We start from the raw sequence: 21,727 nt of genomic DNA, 5'->3' as shown, positions 1-21,727 counted from the left end.
ATGTACAAGGTGCATACCTACATATTCCAATCTTCCTGTGCCATTAGACGTTTTTGAGGTTTGCTGTAGGATATCGGCATTATCAGTTTGCAGTCCATTCTGGATCAAGTCTGCTCCAAGGGTGTTTCCAAAAGTTCTGGTGTCTTGGTGGGCATCTTGCACACAGAGGGAGTGCTTTTGCATTCCTTTTTAGAAGACTTGTTTATCAATGCCAAATCAGATTATTTGTTAAACAAATAAAAAGACAGAGTTTTGGAGATCTTGCTACAACATGGGTTTCTGAATAATTGGGAGACATCCCAACTGTCTCCTTCACAAGACCTGGAGTTCATAGGAAGAAGGCTCCAGATGGACATCAGGTTTGTGTCCCTGCCTTTGAGGAGACTACAGAAGATGCTTTTGAATCTCCACAACTTCCTGAAGGAGTCATCCGACAGCCAGAGAATTGTAACATTTCAGGGGAACTTGGCAGCTTCCATTTTTCTAGCCCTGTCAGTGAGGTATTGCTTTAATTTGTTTGTCAAGCAGTTTCTTTAACTTTGGTGTGCAGCGTCACACCGGTTGGAGACGTTGTTGTTTCCTCTCCAGTGCGATTAGGAAAGAATTGAAGTGGTGGTTGGGTCCAGCACATTTGTCAATGGGCTTCCTCTGGACTCCTTGATCCTGGTCAGTCATAACAGATGACAGCAAGAAGGGTTGAAGAGCTTGATGGATTCCCAAACAGTCCAGGCAAGGTGGTTTCTTCCAGAGAAGTGAAAATCTTCCAATTGGAAGGAGTTAGAGGCATCTCATCTAGCCCTTTTCTCTGGCAATCAAGAAATAATATGTACTGAAAAGAACACACCATGGGGGTGATTCCAACTCTGGCGGGCGGCGGAGGCCGCCCGCCAGAGTTCCCCCGACAGAACACCGCTCCGCGGTCCTAAGACCGCTGCGGTGATTCTGTGTTTCCCGCTGGGCTGGCGGGTGACCGCCAGAAGGCCGCCCGCCAGCCCAGCGGGAAACCCCTTCCCACGAGGAAGCCGGCTCCGAATGGAGCCGGCGGAGTGGGAAGGTGCGACGGGTGCAGTTGCACCCGTCGCGAATTTCAGTGTCTGCTAGGCAGACACTGAAATTCTTTGTGGGGCCCTCTTACGGGGGCCCCTGCAGTGCCCATGCCATTGGCATGGGCACTGCAGGGGCCCCCAGGGGCCCCACAACACCCCATACCGCCACCCTGTTCCTGGCGGGCGAACCGCTGCTCCCCAGTTGTGTTCCAGAACCAAGTAGGAGAGACTTGCAGTGTGGGTGCCCTATCGTGCCCCTGGCCCAGGGAAACATTGTTGCCTTGCCCCAGTTTCCTCTGTTATCTAAATTTCTAGCCAAGGTGAGTGAGATTGGAGAGAGTTTCAGTGATTCTGATTGTTCCAGTCTGAGTTCTCTCTTCCTCGATTCCTCTGATAGTGAAGACTAAGGAGGCGTAAGAATGTTTACTCCCCATCCACCCTCATCCTCTAATATTTCCACAGTTACGTCTGATGATCCTTCGACATCTTCACTTAACGCAGGCCTCGAAAAATCATAAACATTTAACAAGACCTGAATGTCTAGTTACATGAATAATCTACTTCATTTGACTGTAACACTCTTGACCTATGAACTGGTCTTAAATTGTGTGATCCTGGGAAAATAATGTTTTTCACTGATCTACCCTTTACTTCATTATCACATATGACAGCACCTTCAAATATGTGAGTTCAACATGCCTACTGCACAAATAAAACGTGTTTGATTTGCTAGACAAAACCTATGCTCCACACAAATCTAGCCAACATTTAGGGAAACATGACTCCTAACTTGTCTCTTAGTTCACTACCAACATTGTCATCAGGGCAAGGGCAGGATTGTTTCTCAATTTGTTTAAAAACTCACATATTACTAAAGCATGATGTGGTAGCGCACTGTTACATACAGTCAGCACATATTCCATTGAAATGGCTATAGAAATTCAGAATGACATGCAGTTTTACTAATAAAACTATGTAGTGTACAAACGATGTTTAGAAGTTGGCTTTCTGCAAATATTTATTATTTGCACATCACCAAGTAAAGTGTTCTGATTTGTTTTGATCCTGTTAAAATGTTTAGTTTCCTTCACACTTCTGAATTAGAAAAAATGTGCTTTCCAAATTGAGGATATATTTGTACTGTTCATTTGCAAGCTATTTAAATGTTGGGTGTTAGAAAAAATACTAACAGCCTATAGCATTTTGTTTCACAGCGATGGTCAGTTCACTTCCTCTAACTGTGCTTTCAGAGATAGAAAAGGTAACACCCTTCTCAAGGATAAATTATACAACAATTTGTAGGCAGACATAGGGCCTGATTCCAACCCCGGCGGTCAAGGACATGGGCACTGCAGGGGCCCCCGTAAGCGGGCCCCACATAGAATTTCAGTGTCTGCATTGCAGACACTGAAATACGCGACGGGTGCAACTGCACCCGTCGCACCCTTCCCACTACGCCTGCTCCATTTGGAGCCGGCGTCCTCGTGGGAAGGGGTTTCCCGCTGAGCTGGCGGGCGGCCTTCTGGCGGTCGCCCGCCAGCCCAGCGGGAAACACAGAATGGCCGCCGCGGTCTTTTGACCACGGTGCGGTCATTCGGCGGTTCCCGCCAGGCGGGCGGCTCCCGCCGCCCGCCGGGGTCTGAATGACCCACATAATCTGATATGTGACATCTATCTTTGAACACACAGCAAATGCGACAAAAATAAGAACAATATGTAAAGGCTTTTTTATTGCTTATTTACTTTGACTAAACAGAACACATGTTCTTTGTCTGCTGGAGCTCTCTCACCAGAATGGGCCAGTAGACCCTGAAAATAATTTGTCCTGATAAACTCTGACTTACTGTAGCGTGTGGGCAAGTAGATTTCTGAAGGCCTGTACCAGCTTGGAAGTTGCGGGGTTAGGTCTAATAAAGGTGGGTAATCCTGATAATTTGCCATTTGCTATCCAAGTCTCTAAGAAAGAAGTGCTGATGCGTTTTATTCTCCTCAGGACTCAAAAACGCTTCCCCAAGATCGATGGGATCTTTGGACCTACTGAAGAGTGTGGTTAACCGTACACAATCGTTCCAATCTCATTAACAACAATACCAACAAATACTGACACTATGACCAATTTATCCATGGAAACAATACTCCAATCAGGGAAAATGTCAAAGCTTTATTTATAACACAGCCAAAGTCATGTAAATTGTGCGCAGAATAAGATTGTAAAGATAAAGAAAAATCATAGGCTGGCCACATCTACAAAACAGGTTTAATCTACTCAATATCGTGACCATTAGAGATTCAAGAAGAGTTGTACACACCAATAAATAAATTATCTATGATACAGATACATATTTCAAATCAGACTGTGAAGACAGTCAAATCAAACTACACAGAATTAGATTATTGGAACTATGGACAAAGGTTGTCCCTACTACTAACACAAATTAGTACTAGCATGTGTGGGAACGGACTAACATATGCGGGTAAAGGTCAAAAGAAAAGACCAAAATAATTTGGAAAAATCATCTATTTGAGACTAGACTAAACTAGCTAGAAAAATAAAATAATCAGGTGTCAGCACACTAACTCTATTAGGAGATACAAGATGAGCGGAAAAATAGCATTTGCAATTGAATATATCTCTCCTGGGATCCTAGGATCAGCATTCAATTCATATTCGGCAGCCAAGCATGTAGATCATCAGCAAGTCTAGTAGATGCACCATCAGGGGAAAAGTGACGAACACGGGCTCCACAGAGAACAACTGCTTGGGACAAACGCTAGAAGGGGAGTGTCTAGAAACTTGGGCAGTTCATCCCTAAGGTGAAAATAACTAAAGTATCCTGATTGGTCAGTTCGATGGGTTCATAACATGCAAATGGGTCAGTGTTCAAGTAAAACAAAGTTCCAAGCCAACCTGCAACATAGGGTAAAGTTTGTCACTCGATACACTCCAACATTTTCCCATGGCTCCTGATGAAACCAACAGCTCACACAAGAAGCATCTCTCTCCAACAGTATTAGTTGTTTAATTGTTTAACATGTAGCTTAGGTTCTTAAATCAAGGTCGTTGAGAAACAAATATTATGCATGAAACAATAGGACTGTTCACTATACATGAGAAACAATGTAATTGAAAAATTTATGTTAGAGGGGAAGAATGATTCTGCATTTTACATGACTGCAAATACGAAGTCTTCAGACCTAGTTATGCTAACTCAAGAGACATGAATGCACAACAATTGCAGTTAATTAAACATACATAATATTCAAACTGATAAATTCAAAGTTAATTATTATGTCGCTCAAAGGAATAAACATTTCATTTAATATTGCAAACTGTTTAAAGCATCACATTAAATGACAGGCAAGTGCATTTATTCCATGCACACATATCACTTTATACCAATAAATCACATAAATCATCCCAAATCAAATTTGTTTCACCACTAATAGTTACTCTAATACGTACAATCTACTTCAACATTGATTTGATCTTGTTAGCACATTGTCAGTTCTGGTAGGCACAATGGAGTCCACCATGAAAAAAAACATGGGCACTTTTAAATTGCGTGTTAATGGAGCTTTTTTCCATGTTAGGCTTTTTATTGTGAATATAAAATGTCACCTAATGCTGTCGTCTGGGTCACTAAAAGCATTACCAAATTTTCTCTCCAACAGAAGCTATTGGAAAGACTTATTCCCGTCACTGGGCGTTTTTGTTTAAATGGTGTGCTGTCAGTCAGTTAGACCCTTTGCATTGTTGCAATATTTGTACACTTCAGTTTCTTCTGGATAGTTTCGATCTTGATCTAAAAGTGGCCCCAAGTTGCATTGGGCTTCTATTAGGGCTTTTAGAGAAGATTGCGCAGATGATTCAGACTGAATGATTCTTGCGTCTGGAATGCTTAAGACCAGAAGCCAGATATACTTTACCTTCCTGGTATTTAATAATAGTTTTGGAAGTTATCAAATACTATCTTTAAGAACCTGAAGTCTCTTCTGAGTTAGAGTTTCTAACAATGAATGTGTGTTTTTGGTGGCCATCACTACAGCCAAGAGAATTGGAGAGCAGGATAGTGTTGTTTTGAGGCTGGGTCCTTCTTTGTCTCCTAAATTGTCTCCCAGGTCTAATTTTGAGCAGGGGGTCTTTTTTCCAGAGATTATTTCCTCATCTTTTCTTTCCTGAGGAGGTTGAGGTGATCAGATTGAATGTCAAAGGATCAGTATTGATTTATTTGGATAAGGTTTCCCAGTTTAGGAACCCCTACCCATGCAAAACCATAGAAATTCAGCAGTTATAGTGACACTTCCCTCAAGATAATATAACAGCTGAATTTCTATGGTTTTGTGTGTGTAAAATCTGAACCTAAATATAAAGCTGATGTAACGTTTGGTGTATTCTATTGCCTAACTATAACATCCCTGTAGACTTTTTTTTAAGTGAATTTCTAAGGGTTTTAAAAAAAAAATGTTAACATAAAGTAATATTTAATTACCATACGTTGATTCAACAGTCGCGGCACACGAGTATGGGGTGGGGAGAGGGTTGGCCACAGGGCCCAGCCTGTGGCATCAATCCCACAGTGGGGAGGGTAGTTGGCCGGGCCCTGTGACCATCCCCTTCCATGCAGCAAACCCAATGCTGTGGGTCTGTGAGTGGGTGTATAAGTGAGTGGGTGTGTGAATGGTTTTGCAAGTGTGAGTGGTTGTGTGTAAGTGGGTGTGAGTATGTGAATGTGGGTCTGTGACTGGGTGTGGTAGTGAGTGGTTTTGTGGGTGTATGAGTGGGAGTGGGAGTGAGTGTGCAAGTGTTTTTGTAGGTCTGTGAGCGGCTGGATGGGTGTGTGTTCGTGGGTCCATGACTGGTGTGGTAATGGTTTTGTGGTCTGCGAGTGGGTGTTGAGTGTGTGAGCAGGTGTATGAGTAGCTGTGTGGGTCTGTGAGTGGGTTTGCAAGTGGTTGTATGGGTGTGTGAGTGGGTGTGTGAGTCGCTGTGTGGGTCTGTGACTAGGTGTAGTAGGGGTTTTCTGGGTCTGTGAGCAGGCATGTGAGTCTATCCTGACCCCTTAGATCCTATTATATTTTTATTTCCCCCCCTCTTTAGAAGAGCATCCAGATTGACGAAATGGTGGTCGCAACTTTCCTGTCCGGTTCGGCCAGACAATCATGGCATTGCTGTTGATGCCTAGATCTACGTCTCTAGATACACATAAATCTTTTTCTTTAATAACTCCAGAACTAATGAACAGATTTACATCAAATTACAAAAAGAGATCTTTCTCGACCAAGAACTAGCTTTCTGTCAAATTTGTTGTAATGCCATTCAGCAGATTAGGTGGTAGTTGTGTCTAACATCCCTATGGGAAATGCATGAGGATAACATAGTTTGACCCGCCACCCCACTTTTCTCAGCCCCCACTTGACGAATCGCACTGAAACTTTCCAGACAGCAGCTGAAGTGAGTGGCCAGCTAGTTTTGAAAATATCCTGAAGATTCATCAAACAGTGCCAAAGTTATTATAAAAAAAACACTTTTCCTATGGAAACTAGGGGCCAGATGTATCAAAGAATTTTACCCATTCTGTGCCTATGGGAAAAAGCATTCATACATATGGCCCTTGGTCCTAACTATAACTGCCTACTGGCTGCACGGCCCCACTCCCATTTCTTAATATATATTTGGTCCCATGGAGGTGGTGGTCCCGAAGGTGGGGGCTCCCTCCCTTTAGTGTTTATTTAGCCTCAGTGAGGTGGTGGTCTCTGGGGCATATAAAAGCCCCTGGAGGGGGGTCTGCACTGCACCCTCTTTTATTAAAGCCCTGTGGAGGTGGTGAAGGTAGGGGGCTGCGTGACTTCTCCCATTTTTTTAACGAAGCCCCTGGGCAGAGGTGGACCCTGGGGCTCAAAGAGCCCTTGAAGGAGAGGCCTTGTGTGCCACCTCCACTTTTTTGTTATTACTCTCATGCCCCTGGGACCTTGCCCAGCCGGGGGCTTTTCTGTATGCGAGCGCGGGAGACAGTGATTTTTTTTGTTTGTTTGTTTGTTTTTTACGTTTTGCTGTGAATTCTCGAATGTGACGCGATTTTGCAGCAGAAATGTTTTACAAAAAAATACTTTTAAGCCCTGGTGGGTCCCTGGGGAACCCCAGCACCAAGGCTGTTAGGTCAGAGAATTCATACCTTGCCCTCTTTTCTTTATTTTAGCTTTTTTTCGGGGGAGGGACTTGGCTGACCCAGAGTCCCAAAATAGCTGCAAAACACTTCCTGGTTGAAGTGTGGCAGCCAATCAGATCTCTGCACAAGATCGGGAGCATCTGTGTAGTGTTCACGCCTCTAGTTATACAATTTTTTTTTTTTAATTTCTCAAACTATTAAACTGATTTAGAGGGATTTTGAACACTACTACAGCCTGAACTGCTTGACAAATTAAACCATATTTAGCAGAAAGGTAGCTTTTGGCCCAGAAATAAGTCTTTTTGTTATTTGGTGTAAATCTGTTCAGTAGTTTTTGAAATATTAAAAGAAAACACATTTGTATATCTGGAGGAACAAAGGCTTTGTGAATACTCCCAATCTCGTACAGAGATCTGATTGGCTGCCAACACGCAGTCATTTTAAGACTCTGCTTTAGCTGAGTCTCAAACAAAAAGGAAAAAAAAGAAAAGGGGGCAGGGTACTGTTACCTAGCCCCCCAAGCCTTGGTCCAGAGAGCCTCACCCGGGCTTTAAAAGTATTTTTTTTTAAATCGTGGCGAAAATCGTGGCGAAAATCGTGGCGAATTCGCAAATTTTGCTGTGATTTTTTTTTTTCTTTTCAAAAGCGAGTGCTTGCTCTTTATTTGGTCCCCTGGGTGGCCAGGTCCTGGGGGCATTGTGGAAAAAACAGGAGGGAGGTGCACAGGGCCCCCCTCCTGTGGCTTATAGAAGCCCCAGGGACCACTGCCTTCGCAGGGGTAATGTACATTATGCAAGCGGGTGGGCCAGCTCCATCGACCACGGACTGGTGGACCGCCACCTCCCAAAGTTGTTAAATTAATTTGGGGGGCCTGCATGTCCGCCCCTCCCTGCAGCCCCACAACTACCACCTCCCTAGTGCAAATGTACTTTATTAAAAGCTAGGGGACCAATGCGCCCCTCGCCTCTGGGGACCGCCCCCCTCGCATGGCAAATGCACTTAAATGCTGTGGACCCCCGCCCAGGGCATCGCCACCTTCCAGTGGCAAATGTACTTTAAGAAAAGCAAGGGGGGGTCTTGGTGGGAGCTGTCTGCTGACATCTCCTACCAAGCAAAAGCAAACATAGCTCCACTATCAGCAAGCAGGAGCTGTCAAACCTCTTCTGCTTGCTGAATGCGTTTTCATCTCTTTCCTTGTGCACAAATACGCTTGCAGGGAAAGAGATGAAAACATTTCTCCCGCAAGCAGGGAGCTGGTATTTAAAGCAGTTCCCTGCTTGCGGGAGTCATGCCTGCTCCCGCAGAACACAGGGAGCCGGCAAGAACTGCAAGGGCTTTAAGGCTCCCCGGTGGTCCTCTGCATGCAGCAAGCATCTAGCTTGTCTGTCGCTTTGAAAGCATTCTATGGAGTGAGCATTGAAATAACAACATCAAAGCGGCACACAAGCAAGATATTTGGTTCGAATGATATATCTATGTATTGATGCGCAGCAGAGTCACTTGTGGCCTACTGGTAAAGCTCTTGGACTGTCACTCAGTAAGTTGAAGGTTCAAATCATTGTATCCCATGGCAGTGTCTCTGTTTATCTACTAGTGTTTTGACTGTAAAACATTCCTAGTGATGGAACATTTACGTCTTTTTACCCATCAAAATCTTTGGGTTAAATGTCATGTCTGTGGCGGTCATTATGAACATGGCGGTCTGGACCTCCACGCCGGCGGTGGCATTCATTACCGCCAATGGCATGGCGGTCCAGACCGCCATATTCTTCACACAGTAGGGAACTGGCTCCAAAGCAGCCAGTTCACTACCATCCACCACCAGGCCAGAATCGACCGCCGGGCCGACTGTAGGCACATTTGACCTGGCGGTGGGATCATGATCCCATTTCCACCAGGGATTTCCTGGCGGTATACCCCGCCAGGTAATCCCTGGCAGAAAGTATACCGGCAACAGGTATACTCATTCCTGTCACCTGTATGTGACACGCCAGGCCCCCCTTGCCACTACAAAGCCCCTATATCCACCACCACCCCCTGAACTCCGAAAATCGACCCCCAAAATCCAATGTAGACCCCCCAGCTCGACCCTCACCATCCCCCACCCTCCACCCCTTCATACAGGTCCCCCTCAAAACCTCAACCCCCCACATCCTCATGCACCCATTCATCTACATGCACACACGCATACATACACTCAGACACACATCCCCCACAGATACACTCACACACACTCCCATGCACTCGCACACTCACATACACCCCCTTCCCCCTTCTCTCTCGGACAGCACTTACCTCTTCCGTTGCGCTGCTCAGGGAGGGAACAGGCTCCCTGGATGCCGCTCTGCCGCCATCACCGCCTCTCCATACACCACCACGCCTATGAATGCATCATCATAGGCGTGGAGGTGTCTGGACTGACGTAGCGGTGAGGGTGGAGCAGCATCCACCCCCACCACCGTTTGCCAGCATGGCGCATGGCAGCCCTCACCGCCATTAATGGCTCCATGCGTCGTCATTTGGCTGGATGCCGGCCGCCACCACTGGCGGTCTTCCGTTGACTGCCGGCACGGTTGGCGGCGGCGGGGGATCCTGACAAATTCAAAATCACCCCTTATGTCTGGAAACTGCATGGCAAAGAGTTACCTGGGGCCTAGAGATTAAGGTCTTGGGCCCTTACCCTGAAGGTGGACGGTTCCATTCTAGGTGTCAGTAGTCACATTCCTGGTTTAATTACTTTTCAAATTCAAAATGTGATTGCACTCTTTTTACTTAACAAATAAATTTTTCTTTTCAATTTGTCCTAAGATATCTCATTCTAAGTATATCGTTCATCAGAGTCTAGAAAAACTGTATTTCTCTCTGTCAAAGTCTTCCTCTGAATGCCTTTATCTCTCAATCCCTCACTTGCTCTCTCTCTGTTTCATCCCATAATGGGATGGAAGAGAGAGTGATAGAGATTGGTATTGCAGTGGTCTCTATCTACAATGACTTCAGTTGTCACACTAACATGATTTTTGGTGGCCTACTGGTAAAGCTCCTGGACTGACACTTACTAGGTTCAGTGTTCAAATCCTCCTATATTATGGTTGTGGGTCTCTTTAAAAAACAATCCTCGCGATGGAACACTGAAGTCTTTTTCGCAGCAAAATCTTTAGGTTGCAGCCAACCCCCTAAAACAACCCAGCCCTGCAGCCAGGCCCTTTGGCCAACCCCGCCATGCTCAGCAAAAGGCAATGTGTTGCCAGGGGTTTGGTGGTTATAGGAGGTTGGCTGCAGAGCCTGGCCACAGGCCTGGCCCTGCATTAAACCCCTGCCATGCACTGCCAAAGGCCATAGGCGGTGGTGGTTGAATTAAAGTATAGTAATTTAAATAGCTTTGTCTTAAAAAAAGAAATAGAAATTCATTGAAAAAAAGCCAAGGTTGCAAGGACGTTAAACTTAGGAACTAGAATTAAAAATACTTAAAAAAACAAAGTTTACAGGGACAATATAGTATGGCTCACATTTTAAACATACAAAACTATAGAAATTCACCTGTTATAGTTAGAGTAATCTCAATTAACTATAACTCTTGCCCTAGGGTAACTAAAACTCGCGTCCTCACCATGCACTGCTAATCACCCGACAAATTACAGCATTCATGACATCTGTGGTAACATCATTGTTAATATCAATGTAATATTTGCAGTAACATTTTTGACGAAAAAACTGTGCATGAGTTATAGTTACTTGAGATAACTCTTAACTTTAACAGGTGAAGTTCTATGGTTTTGTACGTTTAAAATGTGAGCCTAACTATAACGTCCCTGTAACCTTTTTTTTTAAACTGAATATATATATATATATATTTATGTGTGTGTGTGTCTAAAGATACACATGCTCTGCATGCCTCTGCCATCTAGTGTTGGGCCCAGTCGTAGGGCTTTTATTGGATGCCCAAGCACCTACTTTTGATGTATCGGGACCAGCTCCCCCCACCAACACCCACCAACTAGGGTACTTCAACGTTTAAGGTTGTATTGTGAAGGCTGACTGAGGGGTGTTATTGAACGGACACCTTTTCAGTTTTGCCCTAGGTGCAGCACCAAGTACCCTTGTCAGACTACCACGGCATGTGCAACCTCTGCCTGTTTCTGGAGCATGACGAGACTGCCTGAAACACCTGTGAAGTCTTTGCTGACAGAGTACTCTCTGGCACCGAAGAGAGAGGTGGTGGATACATCATACAATGTAATGCTAAGCCTTCCCCGAGACTCTGACTTCTTCAGGGCAGAAGAAGCAGGCCCATTCCAGCTGCCCCAGGAGCAGATGAGAGCCCAGGGATGGTCACCTCCAAGGCCTTTGATGTAAAGAAGGGTGCACCACAGCATGCTAAGGTCTGTTACCAACAACTTTGAGGAGCCAGACAAGGACAAGGTTATCACCAAAGATGGAAAAAATTGTTCTACCTGCTCCAGACAACCTAGTGTACATCCAAGGTCATGTTGTACTCATCTCGCTGGTTGTACACACAGCTTGCAAAATTGCCTTATCACAGGCCAAAAAGCAGCACCCTTCTGCTTGACAAAGAGAATAAGCAGATCAGTGCTGCTGGCAAGCTTGTAGCAGTATTTCGAATTCCCTTTGTCTGCTCTCAAGGCTATGACAGGCAACACTGGGAGGAAATGGAAGTCCTCCTCAAACACCTGCGTGAGGCACACACGAACATAGGAAAGGAGCTGCAACATTATATCTAATGCAAACATTAGATGCACCCTGGATGCCGCAGACGCTGCCTCCAGAGGCAATAACCCCATATCCTTCTAGTCCGACACATTTGGCTTTGGATGTCCAGTTTCTAGCCAGAGGTGCAGCAGCACCTTCTTAACATGCCTTTTGGTAGGAAGCATCTTTTTGGCCCTCGGGTCGATTAAATATTACCAAAAAAATAAAATAAAATAAGGGCACAGAATTGCTAAATCGATGGGTGACATTCATTTTATCTCACCAGGGTCCACGTTTTGCAGACACCAACCTAGTGAAGGACCCAAGGCACCAGCATGCAACCAGAGGCAGGGCTACCAATGGCAGTTCTTTTAGTATACTCTGCTCCCATCTTCTCACAAGGTAGCTATGGAGGTAATGGGCGAGGCAGCTGGTGTGCCTTGGCCTCAAAACAGTGAGTCCACTTCCATCCCCCACAGTCACCCAACACTTTGTCACAGAGCTGAGATTTTTTTGCCCCAGTGGGAGGCAATTATCTCGGACAAATGATTGCTTTTTGTTGTACCGTGGGGGGTACTGTCCAGAGTGTCACATTATGCCACCAAACATTCTAACCCGATGCCACATCCTCAGCTCAGATCATCTTCTGCTGATCAAGGAGGAGGTGGGACCATGTGGGGCCATCGAGCTGGCTCCCCCAAACTAGTGCAGCAAGGGGTGTACTCCCTATATTTACACCCAATTAAGGATAGATCCTTCCAGCCAATTCTAGACCTTCAGTCAGTGAATCAGTGCAGCCTGTTGGAGCACCTCATGATGGAGCCTGACCTCAGATGCCTACTTCACATCCCCATGCATCCTGCCCACCACCAATACCACTGCTTGGTGGTAAGTAGACAGCACTACAAGTTCAGAATTTTACCTTTTGGGTTACAACTGTTCACAAAATGTCTAGAGGTGGTGGCCTTGCATCCGCACAGGAATGCAATTCACTTCTTTCAAATTCTAGACGATTGGTTGATCAAGAGTAGTAGCAAACACCAATGCCTAGCCCACACTCAAACAACGGTATCCTTACTTCACAATTTAGGATTCACCATCAATGCCAAAAAGCCCCACCTCCACCCACAAAAGATTCAGCCCTTCACAGGGTCCCTTCTAAACACAATCACCATAAAGCATAACCAAACCAAGAGAGTGATGGCATTCCAGAAGATGCAGCGTTTTCAGACAGGATGTTCTTCTACAATAAGGTTGATAATCAAGTTGTTGGGTTTGATGGCGTCTTGCATTGCCCTAGTTCCCTAAAGGCAATGGTCACAAGAAGGCGTCATTGGGAGGATTTAGTGTTGGTGAAAGCCAAAATCAGCTTAGTGGAACAGATATAATTTGTTGTGGTGGCGGTCTTTCCTGGACTCCCTTTTGCATATGACATTACCACAAATGTCACAATTACTGAGTGGGGAGCTGAAACCCACCACATGACTGCTAAGGGCTTCACCGTACCAGGGCTGTCATGTCAGTTACCAGAAGCTCTTGGTCATCTGTCTAGCCTTAAGGGCTTCCCTGAAGCTCATCCAGAGGAAAACCGTCCTTTAAAGATGGACAATATCATGGTTACATGCATTCCTGAACACTACTTTGAGGAAATTCAAGCCTGTCAACAAGCTTTAGTTGGCCAGACTGTTTTCCAAACCTTGTTACAAACATCCTCATAATCTGCTCAGTAGCCACTGCTATGGTGAGAAACTTTAAGTGTTATCTTCCCTTGGATTTTCTAGAGTCACAGGGTTTTGATTTCTGACCTCCTGGCCCTAAGGACTCTGTCATTGTGTCAAACCAAACCAGAAACCAAATTAGAGTGCAGCTCATACACAACCCACTGAGCAATATTTGCACAGGATGAGTTTTATATAATGTTTAGTCCCATGAGACATGACAATTAGTGGAACAACAAATCCTGTTTAATAAATAGACAAAACACCCAAGGGTCATTATAAAAAGGATTGTACATTTTAAAATATTTATTTTAAAACTAAAAAACGAATCTGGTGTGCATGATATGAGTTGTTACCGCAATGACGAAAAGCAGTAAGGAACTTTGAGTAACATGAACAGTTAAAAGTACACCAACATTATGGCTATGTATTAAGTAACAGCAACACCCTCATTAATACCTCTAAGTGCTATACTAGTTATAGCACGTTAGTATCATATTGTTAGTAAAAGCCTATTCTGTGTTCAAAGATGTTTCACATCCGTATGCTTGATTGTAGAACAATAAGTTCAATTTTCAGCTAATAAAGTTAGATGTGTGTTTATGATAAGCACACGCAACAGCGCTACCAACTAGACGGTTAGTGAAGGCCGACGGGTGCATGACTGTTCTTACCTCTCCAACATTCTGTCTGTAATGAATTCTCTAGCTGCTGATATTTGAGACCATGCAGAGTTTGGTTAGTATTTGCCTCATTCATTTTTTACTGGAAAGAGGGGTTATTAGGAAAAACAAGCTTAAAGCAGTGTTTCAGTTGCATCTATTAATCCCCTGTGCCCATAGTCTACAGTACTGGTCATTTAGTTAGTTGGAGTAACTGCCTAAATCACTTCTGTAAGTTTTGCACATTTCCTTTAATCTCCAGACTAAATGTAATTTAGAACAGATAGTCTAAATTGCTTTATTGCAACAATACATCATAAGTTATGAAAATCAGTAAATCCAATTTGCATGTCCTTCCGAGATATTGACTAAGGAACATTCATGGTGCATTTCGTGGTTTCACGACACTGTGAGGTGGTACTGTCAAATCAAAATTCTTAAAGACAGGAAGGTTGATCTGCGTTCCCATACCTTTTAGGAAGGAGGTACTTTCTACCACTCCAAACATACTTCATGTGGGAAGTTACCAGTGAAACATTCTAGTTTTATCACAGCTGAGCTTGATGTCTACCTGTGAGGCCAGCATTTCAGTGTGCTTTTTAGGTGGAATCCAGAGCTATAATGTCCTGGAACCTGTCAAGGCTTGAAACTCTGCGTCCAGCATCACTTCGAAGCTGTGTAGACTCCTCCAACAGGAGGCAGGTCTATGTCAAGCGGAGGAGAGGAGTCTACAAATGAGAAATAGGAGTGCTGGTACTTAACTGGCGGACTCCCTTCTTAGATGATATTGGTGCTTTCAAGGCTGCATTGCACATTTGCCTTTGGAAGGAGATGAAATGACAAGTTCATCCAGAAGCGGAGAGGTTTATCTTCATTGAGCTACAGGATAATAGGATGCATCCAAAGAGGACAAAAACCAATCTAAGCAGGACGAAAGTGACCTCTTTATGTCTAGGAATCCTTCATCTTTGGGAGTAGAGGAAACTTGGACCAACGACAGAGGCATTGGAGGTGGCTCTCTTCCCCACTCGCAGGATGCAGAACTGCTAGGTTTATGGGATCTCTGCAAAAACCAGCACAGCCTGTTTAAAGGAAAATTAGATTTGTGTACAGTGCTCTAGGCAGTGGACACACAACAAGAGGTTGCCAAAGTCTCAAAGGGCTCTGCACAGTATTACGTTCAGAGCCGATGGAATAAAAGCATGGGTTTTTGAAGTGTCTGTATGACAGAAATCATCTGCAGTGTTTCAAGGCTATGTCATTATCCCCATTATGCAGTTGAAGGCAAATGGGGAGAGTTTAGACAACTTGGCTAGACCCTTAGTAATCAGGCTCCTCTGGGTTCCTGTGATCCGAAAAAACAACACATTGTTCATTGTTGTGCAAGACTTTCTGCGGACTCCAGTTGGTCCAACTAATCCCAGTGCAGCTGTTAGTTTCCACAAACACAGTGGGTTATTTTACAAAGGACAAAGGACTGTAAAAGTGAAAAGGCAGGCTCAGAGAAAGAAACGTGGCAATCACATGGGCAATTTCAAAGAAGGAAGTTTTGAGAATGAGAAGCAACTTTATCTTCATATATCAGCTAGGAAACACATTTAGAGCAAGGTGGTGCATGCTGTGAACAATCTGTTACTGAAAAACCTGAAGAGAATGTTGTATATGTTGTCCTGGTTGGATCCCGCATACAACCTAATGCTATGGTGGTGTAAGTGATCAGGAATCGAGTGCTTCACTAGGGTCGAAGGACCTCTTGACCCAGAAAGAAGTGTGGTGAACCATCAACAACTTACTTCAACACCACCCCAACAATTTATACACCATCACCAATGTGGCCATGGAAGCAAAATTCCAATCAAGGAATAAGTTCAAAGCTTTTTTTTACCACCACAGAATTAGTGTCATGAAGACAATGCTCAAAATCAAATTATAAGATAAATGATCATCATAAGTTGCCCAAAGTGGCGAAAAAAGTTCAACCGACTTAACATTAACACAATTAGACATTCAAGAAGAATCGGACATATCATTAATGAAACTATCTGAGATACAGCAACATATTCTTTCAGACTGTACCAACTTTTGTCAAGTTCAGTTAAGCAGAGTATGCAAATTTAGGGCTGGACTTAGTTTGTCCCTACAGCTAACCAAATTAGGAAATGCATGCGACAACACGTGCGTGCAAAAATACACAAAGAAGACAAAAATATTTTGACAAAAATATATATCTAACTACAGATTATTAGCTCGAAAAATGAAAAGAGTGAGTGTCAGCATGATAATTTCTATTCTAGAAAAAGGGACATGCCAAGGGAAATGGCAATCAGCAGAGAGAGCCATACCTCTCCAAGGGACAGCATTCAATGTTTCTTCAACAACAAAGCGTCAGGATCAGCAGCAAAGTCCAGCTAAGAGTGTCACCAGGAAAGGTACAGAGAGAACTGAACAGGGTCAAGGGGTCTATAGAGTTGCACAGAGTGTGCAAGACTAACTAAATCTTACAAAGTCCATCCCTATTAAGAAACACATAAATTAGTATGCTTTGTTGATCCATTGGCACCACATCACGCAAAAAGGGGCATCATCCAATGGAAATATCAATGAACTTCAGGTTGCAACAGTCCGTCAGATTTCCAGGTCTAGCCTGAGAACATCTCCCGTTTCCATGTGACTTCAAGAATTCGAAACAATTTGTATTCATTTGCAACAATTAAATTTATTCCCAGGGCTTACAACATGCTTGTCTCAGTTCGATGCAAATCCTTATGTCAATTGGAACAAATTACTTCACATTAAGTCCATAGGCCTGAATGTTTCTTTTCGTGGTCGCTATATTAAAAGTTGCTATCCAGTTGAACAAAAAACCTTTTGCTATTCATGGGTTCGGAACCCAGAGAAAAATTAGAGTGCAAAGAAAAATGATTCATCACTTTACATGACAGCATAACTTGGCCCTGCAAAAATCATATTTACAAACACAAGAAATATAAAATGCATTAAAGTATTTGGTAATAAACGCATATACTATGCAAACTGGTAAATTCAGCATTAATAATATACCATCAGAATAAGAAAAACATTTCATTGTACATCGGTAATCATCTGTCTTGCACCAAAAGGAGCTTCTTCAAGGGACTAGTAATCTACCTGTGAGAAATAATCATCTGAAATCAGAGCCATCCATAAGGCTACAATGACAGGGAAGAATAATAGTTTTGTTTTGAGTTTTGACACTGTGGTCTAATTTTGAATTGTCATTATTTATTTTATCTTTACTTGCTGTGGGATTAACCCATGATATTATATCTCCTACATGGAAAATAATCTTGACTTTTATATTCTATTTATTTTCTTCTTCTTGTTGTCTTTTTAGATCGACTCAGTGAAGTTAAAAGATTGTGGTACTTATCTTTGTTGTGTGAAAAACAACAGAGGGGAGCATTGGAGTGACCCCGTGGAAATTACAATAGGCAAGTGCCACTTAGCATTGTTTTTGTTTCCTTTGTTTTTCTGTTTATGCTTACACTGTTGAACGACTGTTAAAAAAACTTGAGATTTTCCTATCCTTCACAGAGAAAAATCACAATTTAATTAAAGACATGAAGACTGATATCGTCATTACACCTACCTAACATTGGCACAGATCAGCTATTTTAGCAGACAACAAGTACCCTTATAGAGGTTTTACTAGGCCCAGGTGAAACTTTTTTTTCTGTTCTGCCGTAATTTTGTGTAACATCTGGCATTTCATGTTACACTTATCGTGCGGAATTATGTCACATTACGTAATTCAAGTCTTGTAGGTATCCTCTTGTGGAATCATGGGAATAATATGAACAGCAACTCTAGCGGCTGTTGTTCATGTGTTTTTATGTAATATTTTAGTGCAAAATGGGTCTTTACTTCCACTATGGACGAGAGAACACATTTGCGTTGAAATAAAGCACTAAATGCAAAATTTGTGATCCATGTAATTATTGTGAAATTTTGCATAATCACACAAAAGAGAATTAGAAAAATTTTACACACCCCTACTTTTTACATCCATATTTTTAAATTGATCACTTGCATGGCATCAGATAAACCTTTTAACTTCGCTAATTTTAAATAATATAAAAAACATGGGCAACATGTACCCGATGATGGATATTGTAAATGAAAGAGGACCAGGAGATAGCCTTAAAAATGTTTCCAGAAGATACTCCTGCCCAATTATCCCAGAGTACCTCCACTTCTCTAGTGGAGTGAACTGAATTGTAAAATGAATCCTACATGCATTCCTTATAGGCTAAGACAATCACCTTCTTCATGCACATCCCCATAAGCCCTTTATACTGCTCTGACTAGCTCCAGACAATGAACCAAAGAGATTGGCTTGATGCTGTCTGGTTGAAGAGAAGGGAGAAAAATCACCCATCTCCTATGGAAATCAGGTCTGACCTGGAGCCTAAGGAGAGGTACATAAGATCCTAAAACAAGGGGTTGACACACAAATGCACCTAGCTGTTGCCTTTCTCTGGCAAAGAGTAAAGATAAACGAAAGAACCCTGTAAGAACAACAAAAACCTCAGTCATTAAATGTCAAATTTGTGATCCATTTAATTGTTGTGAGATTTTGCATAATAGCACAAAAGAAAATTAGGCAATTGTACACACCCCTACTTTTTACTTACATATTTTTTAATTGATCACTTGCGTGGCATCAGATAAATCTTTTAACTGCTCTAAATTGAAATACTTGCATTGACTCTCACACATATTATGGTATATTATCTAATGCTCGGATTACTTACCAGTAATCCTCATTACTCTGATTCTTTCTTCCTTATCTCAATACTTATTCTGTGGGTGAATGTGCCCATACACCTTCAACTGTCCACCACTTTCCAAGCTATTTCTTTTGTTTCTACTACTTAGGTAAAGAATCTACCCATAAATCACTTTTCCTCCTTCAACACTGCCTGTTCCCTGCCAAGCCCTGGATTAGAGGCTGATGGCAGGGTGAGAGGGAGGGATGTTAGTAGTAAGGTTAGGAAGGAAGAATATGAGTCATGAAGATTACCGGTAAGTAATCAGAGCATTACCTCCTCATTTTCTTCCATGACCCCATACGTACCTATGAGGTCTGCCAAAGCAAAAACCTTCATCAGCTAAAAGACTGCAATCAGACTACGTAGAGGAGAAAGTAAACTTATTTTTGTTTTCTTCAAGCAAAACAGCAAACTGCACTTTCACGTTATCACCAGATACTAACACACCTATGTGTATTTTACGCTAACAAAATTTTAAAACTAAAAAGGTGATTGAAAAACCTGGGCAACATGTGACCAGTAATGGAAATTTTAAATGAAAGAGGATCAGATGATAGCATTAAAAAATTTCCCAGTAGATACTCCTGTCCAGTTATCCCAGAGTACTGCCGCTTCTCCAGTGAAGTGAACTGCATTGTAAAGCGGATCCTACCTGCAATCTTGAAAATTACCCTATTCATGCACATCCCCCTAAGGCACCCATACTGCTCTGATCATCTACAGACAATGAACCAAAGAGATAGGATTGAGGCTGTCTGGTTGAAGAGCATGGAGAAAAATCACCTAACTTCTATGAAAATCAGTACTGACCTGGAGCCTAAGTAGAGGTACATAAGATCCTAAAACAGTGGTGTTGACAAACAAACTCACCCAGCTTTTGCTTTTGTCTGGCAAAGAGTAAAGGTACAAGAAATAAACCCTTAAGAACGCCAAACATCTCAGTCCTGGTGTGCTGTGACTGCAATACAACTCCCTGGAGAAATGAAAAACAGTGAGAAGAGACTGTTCCCAAGTCAACAAGACTGTAGAAAGTCGCTATTATAGATCCTGCAGAAGAAAGACACTGAACGTCCTAATGATATAGATTGCTGTAACTTCTGTAAAGCCACAGACAAACCCTTATCAAGCCCCCCCGTAACAACTGCACCATATTGGGAGTTGCAGTAACAATGAAAGAAAATGCTAATCTCTACATCAAGCATCAAGGAAGCCCAATAGAGAGCATATGATTTATTAGTATATCCCTTTCTCTTCTAAAAAAAAAAAAACTTGTAGGGAACTCTCAGAGATAGAGATAGAGATAGAAAGAAATGCCTCTCTTTTAGCAAGCTCACACTGACCATCACCAGATCTATAGGTGTAACTGGGTAGGGTATCAAGAGGTCGAATAGGATACCACAGATGAGATGGAGATAATGAAAGATTTCACTCTGTTCCCCCTGTAGATGCCCAAGGAAGAGAATCCTGGTCTCCACATCAGACCAGAAGAAGCAAGAACATCTTCATTGGTCTATGACTTTGAGTCAGTACTCAGAGATGGGGATGTCCTCCACTAAGACCACAAGAAACAAGTATTCATAATTCTGCTGAAGATAAAGAAAATTATTTAGAACAAAAAAACTGTATCCCTCTATTGATGAGAATATGAAGGAAGCTAACCAAGAAATACCACATTTCTCTGTTTTTAACGCTACTCCCTTACTAGAGGCACTTGCCTTGACATGAACACCTGTATGAGACCTATAGGACAAAAGGATCTAATATATCTAACCTTTGTTCTGAACGGAGAAGATTAATTGATCAGATAATCAGAATTCAAGAACCGTCAGTCTCCCTATGGATAATAGAAAAAATGACTATCAGCCTCTAATCACTGGGTCCGAGACAGGTGTAAATAAATAAATAAATAGGTAAATGGTATTGTAGCGCCTAGGCAAACCCTCCTCTGTCCACTAAACAAAGTTGCCCACTGTAATCCTGTGAATTTCTGACAGAAGGAAGAGCTGCCACAATGAAAAGGGTAAGCAACACAAAAATCAATTGTCCTTTACAAATCCCTCCTGGAAATCATAGACGACACAGCAGAGTGTAGCTCTTGAAGAGACTCATGGGAGTAACCGGGTTCAGGAATCCCACCTTTAGTGTCATACCGAAATAATTTTAGGCTTTCTGCATTAGGAGCAGCCTGGAATAACTACTGTGACCTTACTCAAGGAGGGACCCGGAGCTGGGAAAGCATCTAAGGGAAAGTCCAGAAAAACTGACTACTGAATCCACCCTTTTGCTATTAAAAACTGCCCACTGTAACAGAAATGGCTTACGTCAAGTTAGGACCCAGAGTCTTGCAAGATGAACATGAAGTAATTAGATATATTTCTCACCCCTTTTTCAGGCATGTTTTGCCAAAAGTGTCAAGAATGCTTTCTGACTGTTTGCAGAATTATCCAGGACCTCTTACAGTTCCTCTCCAACCAAATAGGAGCCTGCAAACGCATTCTAAGATGATTTATTTATTTAGCCTTTAAGCCACTAACACTAAACGGAGGATTTTCCTGAGCGCTATTCCACCGATGTGAATGTTTGGATTTAAATACATATTGGTAAAAAAAAAATAGG

The 21,727-nt window shown here is 42.8% G+C and overlaps 1 protein-coding gene across 3 annotated transcripts in view; it reads left to right on the top strand.

Annotated features, from left to right (window-relative positions):
- Window positions 1-21,727, top strand: part of LOC138283857 (mucosa-associated lymphoid tissue lymphoma translocation protein 1-like) — a 977,541-nt gene that overhangs the window by 616,963 nt on the left and 338,851 nt on the right. For all 3 annotated transcript variants that reach the window (XM_069222019.1, XM_069222018.1, XM_069222020.1), the window contains one exon: window positions 17,674-17,770. In XM_069222019.1, the coding sequence (XP_069078120.1) occupies window positions 17,674-17,770 (97 nt within the window). The remainder of the gene's footprint in view (window positions 1-17,673; window positions 17,771-21,727) is intronic.

The sequence above is a fragment of the Pleurodeles waltl genome, chromosome 3_1 (assembly GCF_031143425.1).
Source record: "Pleurodeles waltl isolate 20211129_DDA chromosome 3_1, aPleWal1.hap1.20221129, whole genome shotgun sequence".
NCBI lineage: Eukaryota > Metazoa > Chordata > Amphibia > Caudata > Salamandridae > Pleurodeles > Pleurodeles waltl.
This window is presented reverse-complemented; position numbering and strand designations above follow the sequence as displayed.